The 18,358-nt window shown below is 39.7% G+C and overlaps 1 protein-coding gene across 9 annotated transcripts in view; it reads left to right on the forward strand.

The window, feature by feature from the left end:
* The window catches only part of PRELID3A (PRELI domain containing 3A), an 82,916-nt gene that overhangs the window by 56,804 nt on the left and 7,754 nt on the right, over window positions 1-18,358 (forward strand). For 2 of the 9 annotated variants that reach the window (XR_009697420.1, XM_061170325.1), the window contains exons 6-7: window positions 3,461-3,576; window positions 15,992-16,052. The exons of 2 other annotated variants lie outside the window; for them this stretch is intronic. Coding sequence is in view for 6 of the 7 variants with exons in the window: in XM_061170325.1 (XP_061026308.1) it covers window positions 3,461-3,549 (89 nt within the window). In the remaining variant the exon portion in view is untranslated. Of the gene's footprint in view, window positions 1-3,460; window positions 3,577-15,508; window positions 15,581-15,991; window positions 16,197-16,684; window positions 16,748-18,358 lie in introns of those variants that run through there. 5 more of the 9 variants (XM_061170331.1, XM_061170324.1, XM_061170329.1 and 2 more) reach the window with 4 other exon arrangements.

Genomic DNA, 18,358 nt, shown 5'->3' on the forward strand with positions numbered 1-18,358 from the left:
CCATACTGTTCTCCATATCGGTTGTACCAATTCACATTCCCCACAACAGTGTACGAGGGTTCCCTTTCTCCACACCCTCTCTAGCAGTTACTGTTTGTAGACTTTTTGATGGTGGCCATTCTGAGCGAAGTGATACCTCATTGTAGTTTTGATTTGCATTCCTCTGATAATTAGTGATGTTGATGTCTTTTTATATGTTTTTTGGCCATTTCTTTGTCTTCTTTGGAGAAATGTCTATTTAGATCTTCTGCCCATTTTGTGATCGGGTTGTTTGGTTTTTTTTTTTTTTTTTGATATAGAGCTGCATGAGCTGTTTGTATATTTTGGAGATTAATACTTTGTTGGTCACTTTGTTGGCAAATGGGGTTGGCAACCCCATTCTGTGGGTTGTCTTTTCATTTTGTTTATGCTGTGCAAAAGCTTTTAAGTTTAATTAGGTCCCATTTGTTTATTTTTGTTTTTATTTTCATTACTTCTACAAGGTGGATCAAAGAAGATATTGCTGCAATTTATGTCAGAGAGTGTTCTGCCTATGTTTTCCTCTAGGAGTTTTATAGTGTCCAGCCTTACATTTAGGTCTTTGATCCATTCTGAGTTTGTTTTTGTGTATGGTGTTAGAGAGTGTTCTAATTTCATTCTTTTACATGTAGCTGTTCAGTTTTCCCAGCACCATTTATTGAAGAGACTGTCTTTTCTCCACTATATGTTCTTGCCTCCTCTGTCATAGATAAATTGACCATAGGTGCATAGGTTTATTTTTGGGCTTTCTATCCTGTTCCATTGATCTATATTTCTGTTTTTGCACCAGTACCATACTGTTTTGATGACTGTAGCTTTGTAGTATAGTCTGAAGTCAGGGAGCCTGATTCCTCCAGCTCCCTTTTCTTTCTCAGGATTGCTTTGGCTATTCGGGGTCTTTTGTGTTTCCATACAAATTTAAAAATTTTTTGTTCTAGTTCTGAGGAAAATGCCATTGGTAATTTTTTTTCTGGCCATGCCAGACGGCATGTGGGATCTTAGTTCCCTGACAAGGGATCAAACCTGTGCCCCCTGCACTGGAAGTGTGGAGTCTTAACCACTGGACTACCAGGGAAGTCCGCCATTGGTAATTTGATAGGGATTGCACTGAATCTGTAGATTGCTTTGGGTAGTATAGTCATTTTGACAATATTGATTCTTCCAATCAAGAACATGGTATATCTTTCCATCTATTTTTATGATCTTCGATTTCTTTCATCAGCATCTTACAGTTTTCAGAGTAAAGGTCTTTTGTCTCCTCAGGTATGTTTACTCCTATTTTTATATATATTTTTAAAGATCTATTTATTATTTATTTATTTTTATTTTTGGCTGAATTGGGTCTTCGTTGTGGCATGCGGGATCTTCATTGAGGCATACAGGATCTTTCATTGCGGCACGCGGGCTCTTCATTGTGGTGCGCGGGCTTCTCTCTAGTTGTGGCATGTGGGTTTTCTCTTCTCTAGTTGTGGTGCGCAGGCTCCAGAACGTGTGGGCTCTGTAGTTTGCGGCATGCAGGCTCTAGTTGAGGTGCACAAGCTCAGTAGTTGTGGCATGCGGGCTTAGTTGCCCTGCGGCATGTGGGATCCAATTTTCCCGACCAGGGATGGAACCCAAGTCCCCTGCATTGTAAGGCGGATTCTTTACCACTGGACCACCAGGGAAGTCCCTATTGCTGTTTTATTCTTTTTGATGCGATGGTAAATGGGATTGTTTCCTTAATTTCTCTTTCTGATCTTTTGCTGTTAGTATGTAGGAATGCAAGAGATTTCTGTGTATTAATTTTGTATCCTGCAACTTTACTGAATTCATTGATGAGCTCTAGTAGTTTTCTGGTAGCATCTTTAGGATTTTCTATGTATAGTATCATGTCATCTGCAAACAGTGACTGTTTTACTTCTTTTCCAGTTTGGATCCCTTTTATTTCTTTTTCTTCTCTGACTGCCGTGGCTAGGACTTCCACCAGTATGTTGAATAAAAGTCGCAACAGTGGACATCCTTGTCTTATTCCTGATCTTGGAGGGAATGCTTTCAGCTTTTCACTGTTGAGAATGATGTTAGCTCTGGGTTTGTTGTATATGGCATTTATTATGTTGAGGTAAGTTCCCTCTATGCCCACTCTCACTGGAATCAAAACCAAGGTCTAGGCATTGGCCCAGATGATTCTGATCCAGGTGTCATCAGACCACACTTTGGGGCATATTGGGTCCCCTCCCTCCTCTGAACCCACCTTGAAATCTACTTCCATGAAGGTGTTCTTGACTGACACCAGCTCACAGCTTACTACAAATTCCTAGACATTTATATTGCTTTGGATTTTTTTGAACTATTCACACATGTATTTGACCAGGAGCCAAGATGAGATGTTTACTTTGCACGCACAGCCCTGGGCATTCACTGAGTGCTTGGTGACGTGAGGACTGGATTCAGAATCATAGCCCTTGGTGGGAAAAGCAGGTGGAAACACAGCAGGGTCATGAGCACAGCATCGGAAGTGGTGACCTCAGGTGTGATGCTGGGCTAGTGGTTTGACCTTGGGCAAATGACCACTTTGCTATTCCTGTTTTTCAGATGTAAAAGAGGGTATGCACAGCACCTGCTTAGAGTTGAGTATCAGAGTTGTGGCTGAGGGTGCTTTGCACAGCGCCTGATATGGAAAAGTGCTTGAAACCAAGCAGGACCCTGCAGGGCCTTTGTGGTGACAGACCCCACCCTCCCGTGTCCCCTGCCTCTTGTTTGTAGAAAAGCTTTAGCCTCCTAGGCCTTCCCCAATTTCCAAAGAGCAAATTTAATCAGAGAAGTGAGAAAATGCAGAAACAAATGAAAACAGTCAAGCAAGTCAAAGTAATGATAATTTAGCCATTAAACGAACTCAAGGAGCTTTAGTTCCTCCTCAAGGGCTATAGGTAATATCCTGAACTATATCCTGAGTTGTTTTGCAGATACTAAACCCTCACCAGGTGGAGAAGTTAACTGCATGTTGACCACAAGCACATAGACCCCTAGAGTGGTTAGAATCAGAAGGTTGATGATGTTAACTGCTGAAATACCACCCTGTTACCTCACCACCCACCAATCAGACAAATGTCCACAGGCTGATATGGCACCCATGACCCTCTCCCTCACCTTGCCTTTAAAAACCCTTGCCTGAAGGACATCAGGGAGTTTGGGTCTTTTGGTCACGAGCTGCCCATTCTCCTTGCTTGGCCCCATGTTGGGTGCCTTGCAATAAATGCTGTACTTTCCTTCACCACAACCCAGTGTCAGTAGGTTGGCTTTGCTGCATGTTGGGCGAGCGGACCCAAATTTGGCTGGAAAACAATTTTGGTGACCCAGGTGGGCCTTCCATCCCAAGTGGGCATCTTGCCAATGGCACACTGGCCCCTGGCCATTGGCAGCTCATGGATCCTGTCCAGCAGCTGCCTGAGCACTTTTTTCTCAGGAGCAGCCCCAAGTGCTTGCACTGACTGGACATTGCTGGCCCATGGCAGTTTTGATTCCATGGTGAAGGAAACAAGGCTCTGGTCCTGATCTGGTCTGGTCTGTGAGACCTCTCTGGTAAGTGGCAGAACTTCCTATGTGACTACACCAGGGTATTCTTCCCTACTGGGTTGCCTTGCTTGGAATTTTCCTTTTGGCAGGGGCTGTGTGGAGGGGAGACGTAAAACTTGGTCATCTGGTTTTAAGTGGAATGCCACTTTAATTGGATTTCCCCTTCTGGGTCGAGGAGTCCCTCAGCCATCCAGCACTGCCTGAGTGGTAATTGGAAAACTCCCTGTTAGACCAAGGCTGATCTGCACCCCTGTCTGGAATTCCAAATAAGAAACTTTCCATTCTCATGCTAGGGAACTACAACCCTGAAAGGCCACCAGATAACACTCTGCCTGGTTCTGATGTGTTTCTGGAAATATCCGCAAAATGAGAAAAAGGGGTGGGGGGGAGGAATCGGAGCTCTGTTCCATCTCGTAGTCCCCTGGGATGTATTTTGCAAAACTGGGAGAGCTTTAGTTATGCTCCTACAAAGAGATAGAAAGAAAATGATTTTTCCAACACTGTGTGGCCACAATATTCTTTAGACTTGAGAAAAATTCCAAAACTGGTTCTTTTTTTACTCAGAGAAAACTGGCTTGATAAAATATTTTTTCAAAATTCTGATCCTGCGAGAACAAAAGTATTCCTAGGAGAAAGCTTTAAGTTATAACTCTTATCATGTCCTTGGAATGCAAACACAGTCCACAATGCCTGAGACTACAGCCTTGGGTTAATCAGTAGAACCTGAAACTGAAAGGAAAAAAGGGAAAAGAGGCTTAAAATTCAAGTGAGTAAACTTACTCCAACTGTTATTTATAAACTAATGAGTTTTATAATGTCTGATTCATGACTAAGTTTTAAAATAAAGCTATGAGATCTCTGATTCTGTCTTCATGTAAAAATGAATCTATGAATGAGTTCTATTTAATTTGCTTAAAGGAAATTAAGTGCTTATATAAATTCTCAGAAATACAACAGAAACTCTCACGTGATCTGGGGAATATTCAATATTAAATTAATATCTGGCATTAAAGTTACAGTTTGTTGGCTTAATTAATACAGAAATGTCTTTAGAGTCATCAATATTAAATATAATACTTTTATCATACCTAGATTTAATAGAAGCCAAATAAGTTCATATTATATCTGCTGTAAAATTTGTCAGCAAAAAAAATTAACTTGGTATGATGATATTTTCATAAGCACTGAAATAGAGATAAATGGGATAGAAGCTTTTAGGTGAACTCTTTAGGAATAATTAAGCTTTAATTTCTCCAGAGGTTGGTAACTTGAAATTTTAGAATTTTACTAAATTAAGGTAAATGATGAGAATTCATTGAATGTTTAGATCATTTTTAATTAAGATAAAATACTGGAATATTGATTGCTAGGCAAGTCTAAGTTTGCCTATCTCTCTATCTTCTTATGAGAGAAAAGCCTAAAAACGTATGTTTATTAGACAAACGTCTTGGACCATGTTAAAAGAAAGAAATTATGCTATGAGAAAATGTATGTTTTTAAAGGTTATGGAATGTTTTCATTAAATGTGCCAGTCAGGAAATGCTGATGTAAGAAACAGTTCACAATTGCTTGCTTCTTGGTTTTTGCTAGAGAATAAGGTTTTTAAAGCTTAAAAATTACAATATATATGCAATTAAACTACTGAAGATAGTAAAGGAAGCTTTACAATATGTAAGGAAAGTAGTATATATGTTGTCAATGAGAGAAGGTATAAAGAATGGAAATATTTTGTTAAGTGAAAAAAAGTAATTTTATTCTAGAGCTAGTTGTTTCTGGATGAGAAAGAAAATAAGGGACAAACTAATGTGGATACAGAAAGTGATAGAATGTTTGTGGAAAAGGAACCTTGAGAAAAGAGTTTTGTTCGTGGTCAACATTGGCTAAGATTAGATTCAATTTAATTAAGTAAATAAATTTTGTTACTAAAAGTAGGCTGGTACAAACTGGAGTTTGATTTTCTCTGTTAAGAGAATAAAGTTTTCCTGCAATATTGAGCTGCTTTTGATAACAGATTGTAAGCTTCATAAGTTTCTTTCTCTGGCTAACTTTGGGATGTTTCAAAGGGCCCGTAAAGCATCTCAGTGAGAAATATTAAACTAATTAGAATTGTTTGGTATATTAAATTACATGAGAAGCATTGGCAAATGAGTGGTGATAAACATTCTTAGGTTATACTGTATGGATAAATGTCATTAGTATAAGTGTTCTAGAAATTATATGAAGTTCCTAAAATTTGAATATGTCCTGATATTATGTTATCAGTCAATTTTAGCTATTATCTTAAAATGTTGTTTATCAACTTGGTTAAGTTTGTCCAATTGCATTTTAATCAGATCTTTACCTGTGCCTTTTTAAGTCTTTTTTCATCCATGGAGAGTTATTGTTTCACTCTGATGCTTTTGCAAAAATGCTTCATTTTCAAGACAATTCATAGAAAGGACTTTTGGACAAGTATAGGTTTCTGATAACTTTCAGATCATACAGCTGAACTCGGTAAGAAATTAAATAATTATAATAGAAACCCTAATGACCTCATAAAACTGTTTACCGAATGTTTGTCTCCCTATCAAAATGGAAGGAAAATTCTCTAGTAAAGTTGTCACAGAGTATAACTAATCATGACATGTATCACTGCTTGTTTTAAGTCTATTGCTAGAAGCACATGTACAATGTTTATGAGACAATTCAGTATAATTGATAAAATGTATAGCCTATAAAATGCTTCCCCATTAATCTAGCTCTGAGCTTGTTTACTGTCAGTTTTCCCCCCAATGTGGACAACTAGGCAAATGTGTGTACACGCAAAAGTAGGCCTAGCACTGAGGGACAGGATAACCAGGGTAGGCAACTACCACCCTGGGCATCACAGGGCAGGCAACTACCACCCTGGCATCGAGGGACAAATATTTTGATCATCAATGCTTTCTATAGAAAGATTTGCAATCAAAAGGGGAAAATGGCGGAGGAAATTTTCACATATTGAGGTAGGGGGATGTCATTCTGGCGTACACATGATTCAACTTGAACTTTAGGCTAATCAAAACAGTCTGTTTATGGCCTATTAAACATACATCGTATATCTGCTTTAACCATTAAATGAAATAATGCATTTAAAAAAATGAATAACCATGGTTCAGGCATCCAAATGGAGATGGGTGTCCATTGTGGACATGGTTTCAGACGTGTTCCTGTATTACTGAGAACTTAAATTTTCTGAATTGTATCAGACTCAAGGACACCACCAGCTGTTCTCAAAACATTATCTGCTAGCAGCTGCCACCTTATGGTCATAAGGTCTCCTCTTGTAACTATGAAACCTTTCTCTTACTTTAGGAATAGTAATGGCAAATGAGACAACTCAAGACGTAGCCTCCCAGCAGAAGGCACTACATTATTTAACAAGAATAATATGAGAAAATAAAATTGCTTTAAATTTTGTTTTAGCAAAAAAGGAGATATATGTGTAATGGCCAGTAGCTCCTGCTATGTATATATTAACACCCCGGAAAAGCTGAACCCCAAATAAATAGAATAATTCCGAAGGTTACTTGGTTACAGAATGTATGTAAAGAGGAATGACCCACTTCAAAACTTATTTTTTCTGATTGCTATCTGGAATAGGAAGACTCTTTCAGGGACTACTACAAGAGTGTGCATTTTGGTCCTTATCATCACTGTAATATGAGTACTAATTTTCAAATATTTGTTCAGGTGCTATGACAGAGGAATCAGGGACTTCCCTGGTGGTCCAGTGGTTAAGACTCCCATGTTTCCACTGCAGGGGGGTACAGGTTCAATCCCTGGTCGGGGGATTAAGATCCTGCGTGCTGTGCTGTGTGGTGAAAAAAAAAAAACAGACAAAGCAATCAAAGAGAGGTAATATTTTTCATAATACAAAATATTGATGCTAAGCTTGAAACTTGAGAATTCTTTAAAATTAAAGTCAGTGAAAGATCTGACAGCCAATATGGTGGAGTAGAAAGACCCTGAGCTCACCTCCTCTCACGAGCATGCCAAAATCACAACTATCTGCAGAACAACCATTGACGAAAAAGACTGGAACCTACCAGAAAAGATCTTCTAAAAAAAGCAACCCCAACAAGACAGGAGGGGCATACACATGATATAATCAAAATTCCTTACCCCTCCCTTGGGTGGGCAACACACACCTGGAGAATAATTATATTGCAGAGGTTCTCCTACAGCAGTGAGAATTCTGAGCCCCACGTCAGGCTCCCCAGTCTGGAGGTCCAGCACCAGCAAGATGAGCCCCCAGAGCATTTGGCTTTGAAGGCCAGCAGGGCTTAACTGGAGGAGGCCCACAGGACTGGGGAAATAAAAGAGACTTCACTCTTAAAGGGTGCACACAAAACCTCATGCACACTGGGACCCAGGGCGAAAGCAGTAATTTGATAGAAGCATGGGCCAGACCTACCTGCAGGTCTTGAAGAGTCTCCTGGAGAGGTGGGGGGTGGCTGCAGCTCACCCTGGAGACATAGACACTGGGGGCAGACATATTGGGGAACTTTCAGCTGCGTGAACACTACTGAGGCTGGTGGCTGACATCTTGGATCATCAGTGCCAAGACCTGGCCCCACAAAACAGCCTGCAGGTGCCAGTGCTGGGACACCTACCGAAGGCCACTTCTCCAAGGTCAAGAAATGTAACCAACATACATAAATATACAAATAGCAACTTAGACAAAATGATGTGGCAGAAGATTATGTTCCAGATGAAGGAAAAAGATAAAACCCCAGAAGAAGAACTAAGTGAAGTGGAGATAGGTAATCTACCCGAGAAAGAGTTCAGAGTAGCGATGATCAAAAGAACTCTGGAGGGGAATGGATGCACAGAGCAAGAAGTTAGAAGTTTTTCACAAAGAATTAGAAAACAGAACACCCAGAGATGAAGAATACAGTAACTGAAATGAAAAATACAAGAGAAGGAATCAATAGTAGACTAAATGATTCAGAAGAACGGATCAATGAGCTGGAAGACAGAGTAGCAGAAATCACTGCCGCTGAACAGAAAAAAGTAAAAATGAAAAGAAATGGGGACAATTTGAGAGACCTCTGGGACAATATCAAGTGCACTAGTAGGGGTCCCAGAAGGAGAAGAGAGGGAGAAAGGACCTGAGAAAATATATGAAGAGATAATAGCTGAAAACCTCCCTAACCTGGGAAAGGAAAGAGTTACCCAAGATCAGGAAGCACAGAGAGTCCCATACAGGATTAACCCAAAGAGGAACACACCAAGATGCACTGTAGTCAAAATGACAAAATTTATAAAAGATAGAATATGAAAAGCAGCAAATAACACACAAAGGAGCTCCCATAAGGCTATCAGCTGATTTTTCAGCAGAAACTCTGCAGGCCAGAAGGGACTGGCACAATATATTTAAAGTGATGAAAGGGAAAAACCTACAACCAAGAATACTCTACCCAGCAAGGCTCTCATTCAGATTTGATGGAGAAATCAAAAATTTTACAGACAAGCAAAAGCTAAAAGAATTCACCGCCACACCAGTTTTACAACAAATGTTAAAGGAAGTTCTCTAGGTGAAAAATAAAAGGCCACAACTAGAAACAAGAAAGTTGCAGAATGAAAAAGCTCACCAGTAAAGACAAACATACAGTAAAGGTAGGAAATCATCCACACACAAAGCTAGAAGGGAGGTTAAAAGACAAAAGTAGTAAAATCATCTGTATCCACAATAAGCAGTTAAGGGATAACAAAAACAATTAGATGTAAAATATGATATCAAAAACAGTAATTGTGAGGGGAGGAGAGTACAAATGCAGGGTATTTAAAATGCATTGGAAATTAAGAGATCAGCAACTTAAAATAATCATGTATATATAAATACTGCTATACCAAAACCTCATGGTAACCACAAGCCAAAAATCTGTAATAGATAAACACACAAAAAAGAAAAAGGAATCCAGACATAATACTAAAGATAGTCATCAAATCACAACAGAACAAAGGGAGGAAAGAGGAAAAAAAAGACCTACAAAAACAAATCCAAAATAATTAACGGGACTTCCCTGGTGGTCCAGTGGTTAAGACTACGTGCTTCCACCTCAGGGGACGTGGGTTCAATCCCTGGCCCAGGAACTAAGATCCCACATGCTGCACAGCTGGAAAAAAAAAAAATGGCAGTAAGAACATATGTACTGATAACTACATTGAATGTAAATGGACTAAATCCTCCAACCAAGAGACACAGACTGGCTAAATGGATACAAAAACAAGACCCATATATATGCTACCTACAAGAGACTCACTTCAGATCTAGAAATTCATACAGACTGAAAATGAGGGGATGGAAAAAGGTGTTCCACGCAAATGGAAATCAAAAGAAAGCGAGAGTAGCAATACTTACATCAGACAAAATAGGCTTTAAATTGAAGACTGTTACAAGAAACAAAGAGGGACGCTACATAAGAAGATATAACAATTGTAAACATATAGGCACCCAACATAGGAGCACCTCAATATATAAGGCAAATATTAACAGGCATAAAAAGAGAAAGTGACAGTAACACAATAGTAGTGGGGGACCATAATACCCCACTTACATCAATGGACAACTCATCCAGACAGAAAATCAATAAGAAAACACAGGCCTTAAATAACACATTAGACCAACTTGACTTGATTGATATTTATAGAGCATTCCATCCAAAAGCAGCAGAATACACATTTTTTCCAACTGCACATGGAACATTCTCCAGGACAGATCACATGCTAGGTCACAAAACAAGCCTTGGTATGTTTAAGAAAACTGAAATCACACAAGCATCTTTTCCAACCACAACACTATGAGACTAGAAATGAACTACAAAAAAAAAAAAAAACTGCAAGAAACCCAAACAGGTGGAAGCTAAACAACATGCCACTAAACAACCAGTGGCTCACTGAAGAAATCAAAGAGGAAGTTAAAAAATACCTAGAGACAAATGAAAATGAAAACACAATGACCCAAAAACCTAAAGGACATGGCAAAAGCAGTTCTAAGAAGGAAGGTTATAAAGATACAAGCTTACCTCAGGAAACAAAATCTCAAGCAGCCTAATTTTACACGTAAAGCAACTAGAGAAAGAAGAACAAACAAAACCCAAAGTTAGTAGAAGGAAAGAAATCATAAAGATCAGAGCAGAAATAAATGAAATAGAGACTAAAACAAAAACAAAACCAAAAAACAACAGAAAAGATCAATGAAACCAAAAGCTGGTTCTTTGAAAAGATAAACAAAATTGATAAACCTTTAACCAGACTCATCAAGAAGAAAAGGAAGAGGGCCCAAATCAATAAAATCACAAATGAAAAAGAAGTTACAACCAATACCACAGAAATACAAAGGATCATAAGAGACTACTACAAGCAACTATATGCCAATAAAATGGACAACCTAAAAGAAATGGACAAATTCTTAGAAAGGTACAATCTCCCAAGACTGAACAAGGAAGAATTAGAATATGAACAGACCAATTACCAATACTAAAATTGAATCAGTAATTTAAAAACTCCCCCAAAACAAAAGTCCAGGACCAGATGGCTTCTTCACAGGTGAACTAGCGAAGAGTTAACACCCATCCTTCTGAAACTATTCAAAAAAATTGCAGAGGAAGGAACACTTCCAAACTCATTCTGTGAGGCCACAATCACCCTGATGCCAAAACCAGACAAAGATATCACACTCAAAAAAAGAAAATTACAGGCCAATATCACTGATGAACATAGATGTAAAACTCAACAAAATACTAGTGAACTGACTCCAACAATACATTAAAAGGATCATACACCATGATCAAGTGGGATTTATCCCAGGGATGCAAGTATTTCTCAACGTCCATGAATCAGTCAATGCAATATAACATATTAACAAACTGGAGAATAAAAAACATTCGATCATCTCAGTAGATGCAGAAAAAGCTTTTGATAAAATTCAACATCCACTTATGATAAACTCTTCAGAAAGTGGGCATAAAGAGAACATACCTCAACATAATAAACACCATATATGACAAACTCATACACAACAGCTAATACCATACTTAACAGTGAAAAGCTAAAACCATTCCCTATAGGATAAGGAACAAGACAAGGATGACCACACTTGCCACTTTTATTCAACATAGTTTTGGAAGTCCTAGCCATGGCAATCAGAGAAGAAAATGAAATAAAAGGGATCCAAACTGGAAAGGAAGAGGTAAAACTGTCACTGTTTGCAGATGACATACTATACATAGAAAATCCTAAAGATGCCACCTGAAAACTACTAGAGCTCATCAATGAATCTGGTAAAGTTGCAGGATACAAAATTAATACACAGAAATCTGTTGCATTTCTATAGATTAACAATGAACTATCAGAAAGAAAAATTAATGAAACAATCCTATGTACCACTGCATCAAAAAGAATAAAATACTTAGGTATAAACCTACCTAAGGAGGCAAAAGACCCATACTCTGAAAACTATAAGACACTGATGAAAGAAATTGAAGACCACACAGATGGGAAGATATAGTGTGTTCTTGGATTGGAAGACTCAATACTGTTAAAATGACTGTACTACCCAAAGTAATCTACAGATTCAATGAAATCCCTATCAAATTACCAATGGCATTTTTCGCAGGATTAGAACAAAAAAATTTTTTTTTATTAGAACAAAAATTTTTTTAAATTTGTATGGAAACAGAAAAGACCCTGAATAGCCAGAACAATCTTGGGAAAGAATGGAGCTGGAGCAATCATGCTCCCTGACTTCAAACTATACTACAAAGCTACAGTCATCAAAACAGTATGGTACTGGCACAGAAACAGACACATAGATCAATGGAACAGGATAGATAGCCCAGAAATAAACCCATGAACTTATGGTCAATTAATCTATGACAAAGGAGGCAAGAATATACAATGGAGAAAAGACAGTCTCTTCAATAAGTGATGCTGGGAAAACTGGACAGTTACAGCTAAAAGAATGAAATTATAACATTCTCTAACACCATATACAAAAATAAACTCAAAATGGATTAAAGACCTAAATGTAAGACCAGACACTATAAAACTACTAGAGGAAAACATAGGCAGAATGCTCTTTGACATAAATCGCAGCAATATTTTTTTGGATCTGTTTCCTGGAGTAATGGAAACAAAAGCAGAAATAAATAAACAAACTAATTAAACTTAAAAGCTTTTGCACAGCAAAGGAAACCATAAACAAAACAAAAAGACAACCTATGGAATGGGAGAAAATTTTGCAAATGATGCAACCGACAAGGGATTGATATCCAAAATATACAAATAGCTCATACAATTCAATAACAAAATAAACCAAACAACCCAATCAAAAAATGGGCAGAAGATCTAAATAGACATTTCTCCAAAGAAGACATACAGATGGGCAACAGGCACGTGAAAAGATGCTCAACATCACTAATTATTAGAGAAATGCAAATCAAAACTACAATGAGGTATCACCTTACACCGGTCAGAATGGCCGTCATCAAAAAATCTACAAATAATAAATGCTGGAGAGGATGTGGGGGAAGGGGAACCCTCTTACACTGTTTTGGCAGGAATGTAAATTGGTGCAGCCACTACAGAGAACAGTATGGAGGTTCCTTAAAAAACTAAAAACAGAGTTACCATATGATCCAACAATCCCATTCCTGGGCATATATCTGGAAAAGATAAAAACTCTAATTCAAAGAGATACATGCACCCCAATGTTCACAGCAGCACTATTTACAATAGCCAAGACATGGAAGCAACCTGAATGTCCATCAATGGATGGATAAATAAAGAAGCTGTGGTACATACATACAGTGGAATATTACTCAGCCATAAAAAAGAGTGAAATAATGCCATCTGCAACAACAAGGATGGACCTAGAGATTATCATACTAAGTGAAGTCAGAGAAAGACAAATATCATGCATCACTTATATGTGGAAAAAATGATACAAATGAACTTATATACAAACAGAAATAGACCCACAGACATAGAAAACAAACTTACAGTTACCAAAGGGGAATGGGGGTGAGGGATAAATTAGGATTTGAGGATTAACATATACACACTACTATATATAAAACAGATAACCAACTGTATAGCACAGAGAACTATACTCAGTATATTGTAATAACCTATAAGGGAAAAGAATCTGAAAAAGAATACGTGTGTGTGTGTGTATACACACACCCATGTATAACTGAATGACTTTGCTGTACACCTGAAACACTGTAAATCAATTATACCTTAACTTTAAAAAATAATAAAGTCAATGACTTTCTCTCCTCTTATCCTGAAAATTTGGCTTTGCCCCCATTCAGCAGTTAGTAGCCAGAGCAGTCATCGTCCCTGTTCCCCTCAGGATTGAGGAATATCAAAGAAAAGGGGGGACTGAAACCGGGCAGGACCCTGTGGGGCCTTCCTTGTGACAGACCCCACCCTCCTGTGTCCCCTGCCTCTTGTCTGTAGAAAAGTTTTAGCCTCCTAGGCCTTCCCCAATTTCCAAAGAGCAAATTTAATCAGAGAAGTGAGAAAATGCAGAAACAAAGGAAAACAGTTAAGCAAGTCAAAACAATAGTTTAGCCATTAAACAAAGTCAAAGACCTTTAGTTCTTCCTCAAGGGCAATAGAAAATATCCTGAGTCATATCCTGAGTTGTTTTGCAGATACTAAATCCCCCACCAGGTGGAGAAGTTAACTACACGCTGACCATCGGCACACAGACCTCCCAGAGTGGTTGGAACCAGAAGGTTGATGATGTTGACTCCTGCAATACCACCCTGTTACCTCACCACCCACCAATCAAACGTCCACAAGTTGATTAGGCACCCTGACCCTCTCCCTCACCTTGCCTTTAAAAACGCTTACCTGAAAGCCATCAGGGAGTTCAGGTCTTTTGATCATGAGCTGCCCATTCTCCTTGCCTGGCCCCATGTTGGGTGCCCTGCAATAAATGCTGCACTTTCCTTCACGACCCGGTGTCAGTAGATTAGCTTTGCTGTGTGTCGGACAAGTGAAATCAAGTTTGGTTCAGTAGTTCAGTAATGTGCTCAATTACTGGTAGCTATTATTAGCTACTAAAAATCAGCAAAATATTTTAAAAGTTATTAATAGTAACAGCACAAAATATCTAATCTCATAAAGCTTACCTTTTATCTTCCCTTATTTTCTTTTCTTGGCCAAATTATTTTAATATGACAAATTTGAAATCACTTAATATATTTTATTTCAGCCCAGTTGGCACATAAATTTTAATCAAAGTATTATGATTACTACCATACTATGAAAGGGGCAAGTAGTAAAAAGGTAATGAGTACGAGCTCAGTGCTGATAAACATGTGCTTTGCATTTATGTAGCGGCTTCAATTATGGGTCTTTAACATCTGCCCATCAATTTGTTAATGGAAAAAGCTGGGTCAGGAGGCTGGGCTGTACATGGTGGCTCCACCCAGGGGCTCTGGAAGTGGAAGAGTGCCTGGAGAGGAACTGTGATGAGTGGCATTTACAAGAGTGGGGTCAGAAACCCAGACTGGCAAGTAGGGTTTCTGCGAGCTGCAGGTGACCAACAGATGCATGAGCTGCTGACTCAAGCCTCCCTATTCTAATTGGCCACGTTAGGGCTGCAGTGATTTGTTGGCTTAGGATTGTACTCCTGCCTTAAAGGAAAAACAGAGGGCTGTACGTGGCCCTTATGTGTTAAAGAGCACAGACTACACACTGTCTTAGCTGTTTTGAAGACGTTGATGGTTCCATCTTTGTATTGCTGACTTATTCTCATTTCCATATTGAACCTGCTCATTCATTGACTCCACAAACATTTATTGAGCACCTGTTGCATGCCAGATAGTTTTCCAAATCTAGGGATGTGGCAGTAAAGAAATCTGACAAATATCCGTGTCTTCATGGAACAATGTAATAGATGCTGAGTGCAGTGGAGAAAAAGAAGATGCAGAAGGAGTAGGAAAGGCAGGAAGCACTGCAGAGACATGGCAGGCGAGAAGCTATTGGAAGCAGCCCCTGGCCGGGGAGGAAGCCCGTTCTGTAGAGCTGTGAGACAGAACCGGGGAGTAAACGACTGCGTGAATGACACAAGGGCTCCATCCCAGCTATTGGACCTGTTCAGTGATGGAACTTGGCAGAGCATAAGCATCTGCCTGGCCCTGGACGTGTTTCATCAGGGCTGAGAACTGCAAGGGCCAAAGAGACAAGCTTCTTGGCTGGGGGTTCCATTACCACACACGGGAGGTGTGTAGACTGGGGACCCCTGTAGCTGTGGTAACTATTTCTTTGATCAAGCTGGACAGCAAGAGTTGTCTGTACTTTTGTTTCCACTTAACACAATTAAAAGTCTGTTACATGTAGTCATCCCTCCAGCTACTTGCTTCCCTTTACATCTCGACAGGAGCACACGTCACACTGTGGGAACAGAGACCTGCCAAGACAGACCACGTCTTTCCATCGTGCAGGGCTGGGAGATGAACCACCAGTAACCGGACGGTGCCAACACAAAGTGGCGGGTGCAGAGGTGTTTGTTTGGGTTTTTTGGTCTGTTTTTAATATATGTCAACTCATCTTTCTGTTTGTTTTTTAATTTTGGGAGATGGACTCAGGTTCTTTATAGCAAATAGTAAAACTGAACTTGCCTTTGCCTCCCCAAGTTTCAAATAAATGTAGCATATACTGTTTCTTGCATTCATGTAATATAATCAGGTTCGTCATCAATACAGAGAAATATTGTTTAATAACACTTCGCTTCAGTAAAAGTGCTGGTGTGGATGCACAGAGATATGAGTTTCTCACTACAGTGGGTCATGCTCTCGGTTACTCACTGTTAGTGTTTGTGCAGTACTGGTTCTTTGGCCCTGTGTGTTTTGTCTCTCCTGGTTAAAAGTGACCTCAGAGACCACCTCGTCCAACACCCTCACTTTAAAATTGAAACTGAAATCCAGAAATGTTAAGGTGCTTTCCCAATGTCTGATAGCTGTTTTGCTGCCATGCTGGAGCACAGTTTAGTTAGAACCATTTCAGATACTTGAGACCAGGTACTGCTGGAAGGCTCTGCTTCGCTAATTACAGACTAGTTTTTTTTTTCCAGTTATCAGAAAGCTCTTTTTGCAAGTGAATACCATTGTGGAGCAGAGTCAGCTCCAGTTCCTACCATGAAGGAGGTGTGCCCACCACCGGCTGCACCAGGAGGACTGCCTTAGGCCACCACAGGAGCCGCGCAGAAGTGGGGGTGTCCAGCCAATTACACCCACAGTGCTCAGTCCAAGCTCACAGTCTGTGGATCTGACTCCTTAAATGACCTTGAGATTGTGGTAGGATGACCCAAGTCATCTTCCCTTCCTTGGTGGACAGCTGAAATCTTCTCAGGCTTCTTCTGTCTTTGGGGTGTCTAAGATCAAAGTTTTTTCCTTTTAAACGAGAAGTTATTCTGTTTTCTGTTTACACCTTAGGCTCCCTGCTGCAGGAGCTACACTGCTGAGGTTTACCTGTGCAGAATCTTGCTCTTCCTTCTCTTTCTCCCAGGTGATCTCCTGCAGCTTTTACACCATGTTTGCTTAGGAATTTGATATTCAGGTTAGCTCTCCGGAAATCCTCAATTTCTCTTTGGCATTTCCACTCTCCCAAACACTGTTGCTCCCGGAAAAGTTTGGGGTGTGACATTTTCTGCTGTGTTACCCTAGGGAAAGGAACTGGGGGAGGAAGGCCAGGGACCAACAGATGATTCCTGCAGTTACATGGGAACATCAAAGCAAAGAAGAATTATACAGAAGGGCAAACTTCTAGTGAGGCTGCCCCTTCTTTCTAGCCACTCCCGAGGGAAGGAAGTTCCGCCCTTTCTTCAATTTATAGACAGTCACGTTCGTTGGAGCCGCTCTGAGAGCACTCACTCCTAGTACAGGAGCCAGCATCTGGCCCCCTGGGTGAGTGGGACATCCAGGTGATCCCTCAGTTTTTAAGCCCCAGGGACATAAGTGAACTTTAATTAATGCCCCAGTTTTCAAGAGCCCACTTTTAGAGAACTGTGGCCTGTCAGTTCTGAAGCCCTTTTACTTCCACTACTTCGATGGTAAGGAAGTGGCTCAGATTTTGCCACCAACATCACAATCCAACAGCAGAAACAGCTGTAGAATGTTCCACACAGTAAAATCTATTCTAAATAGATAAATATATACATCATACACAAATGGAACGAGCCAGAACAGCACTGTGATTTCAGTCTGCCAGGTAACTGCACCTGAACATTTAATTAGTGCAAGCAGAATTTTATATTAAGTAGGTTCTTAGCTCTTAAATTTTTTTGGATGAGCAAAGGGAGATGTTTCTAGACGTGGGCCTTAGGCTGACATGCAGGAAGAAGGCACATTCTGATGAATGTATGTGTATGTGTGTGTGTAACTGGAGTCTTGAAACACATCATATGTGCAATCAAGCCCTTACCTAGAAGAGTACTCCTTATGAAATTCTAGACTCTGATGATTTGCAACTATACAACTTCTCAACAGGAGCTGAGAAGGAAAAAGAAAGATGCAGTTAAATAAGGGTTACCCAGAGCTTCCCTTCCTGGTACCCGACCTCTCTGTGTCTCTGGAATCCAGGAGGCACAAGGCAAGGGCTGTGACCCGGATTCAGAAAGTCAGTGAACATTAGAATTATGAGCTGACATCTTGTTACGCACATGTCACAAACTTTAGCGGAAAAAGAGCCTAAAATATATCTGGCAAATAAGTAATGAATTAATATCACACTCAATATCACATAATGT

This window comes from Eubalaena glacialis, chromosome 15 (assembly GCF_028564815.1).
Source record: "Eubalaena glacialis isolate mEubGla1 chromosome 15, mEubGla1.1.hap2.+ XY, whole genome shotgun sequence".
Classification (NCBI taxonomy): Eukaryota; Metazoa; Chordata; class Mammalia; order Artiodactyla; family Balaenidae; genus Eubalaena; species Eubalaena glacialis.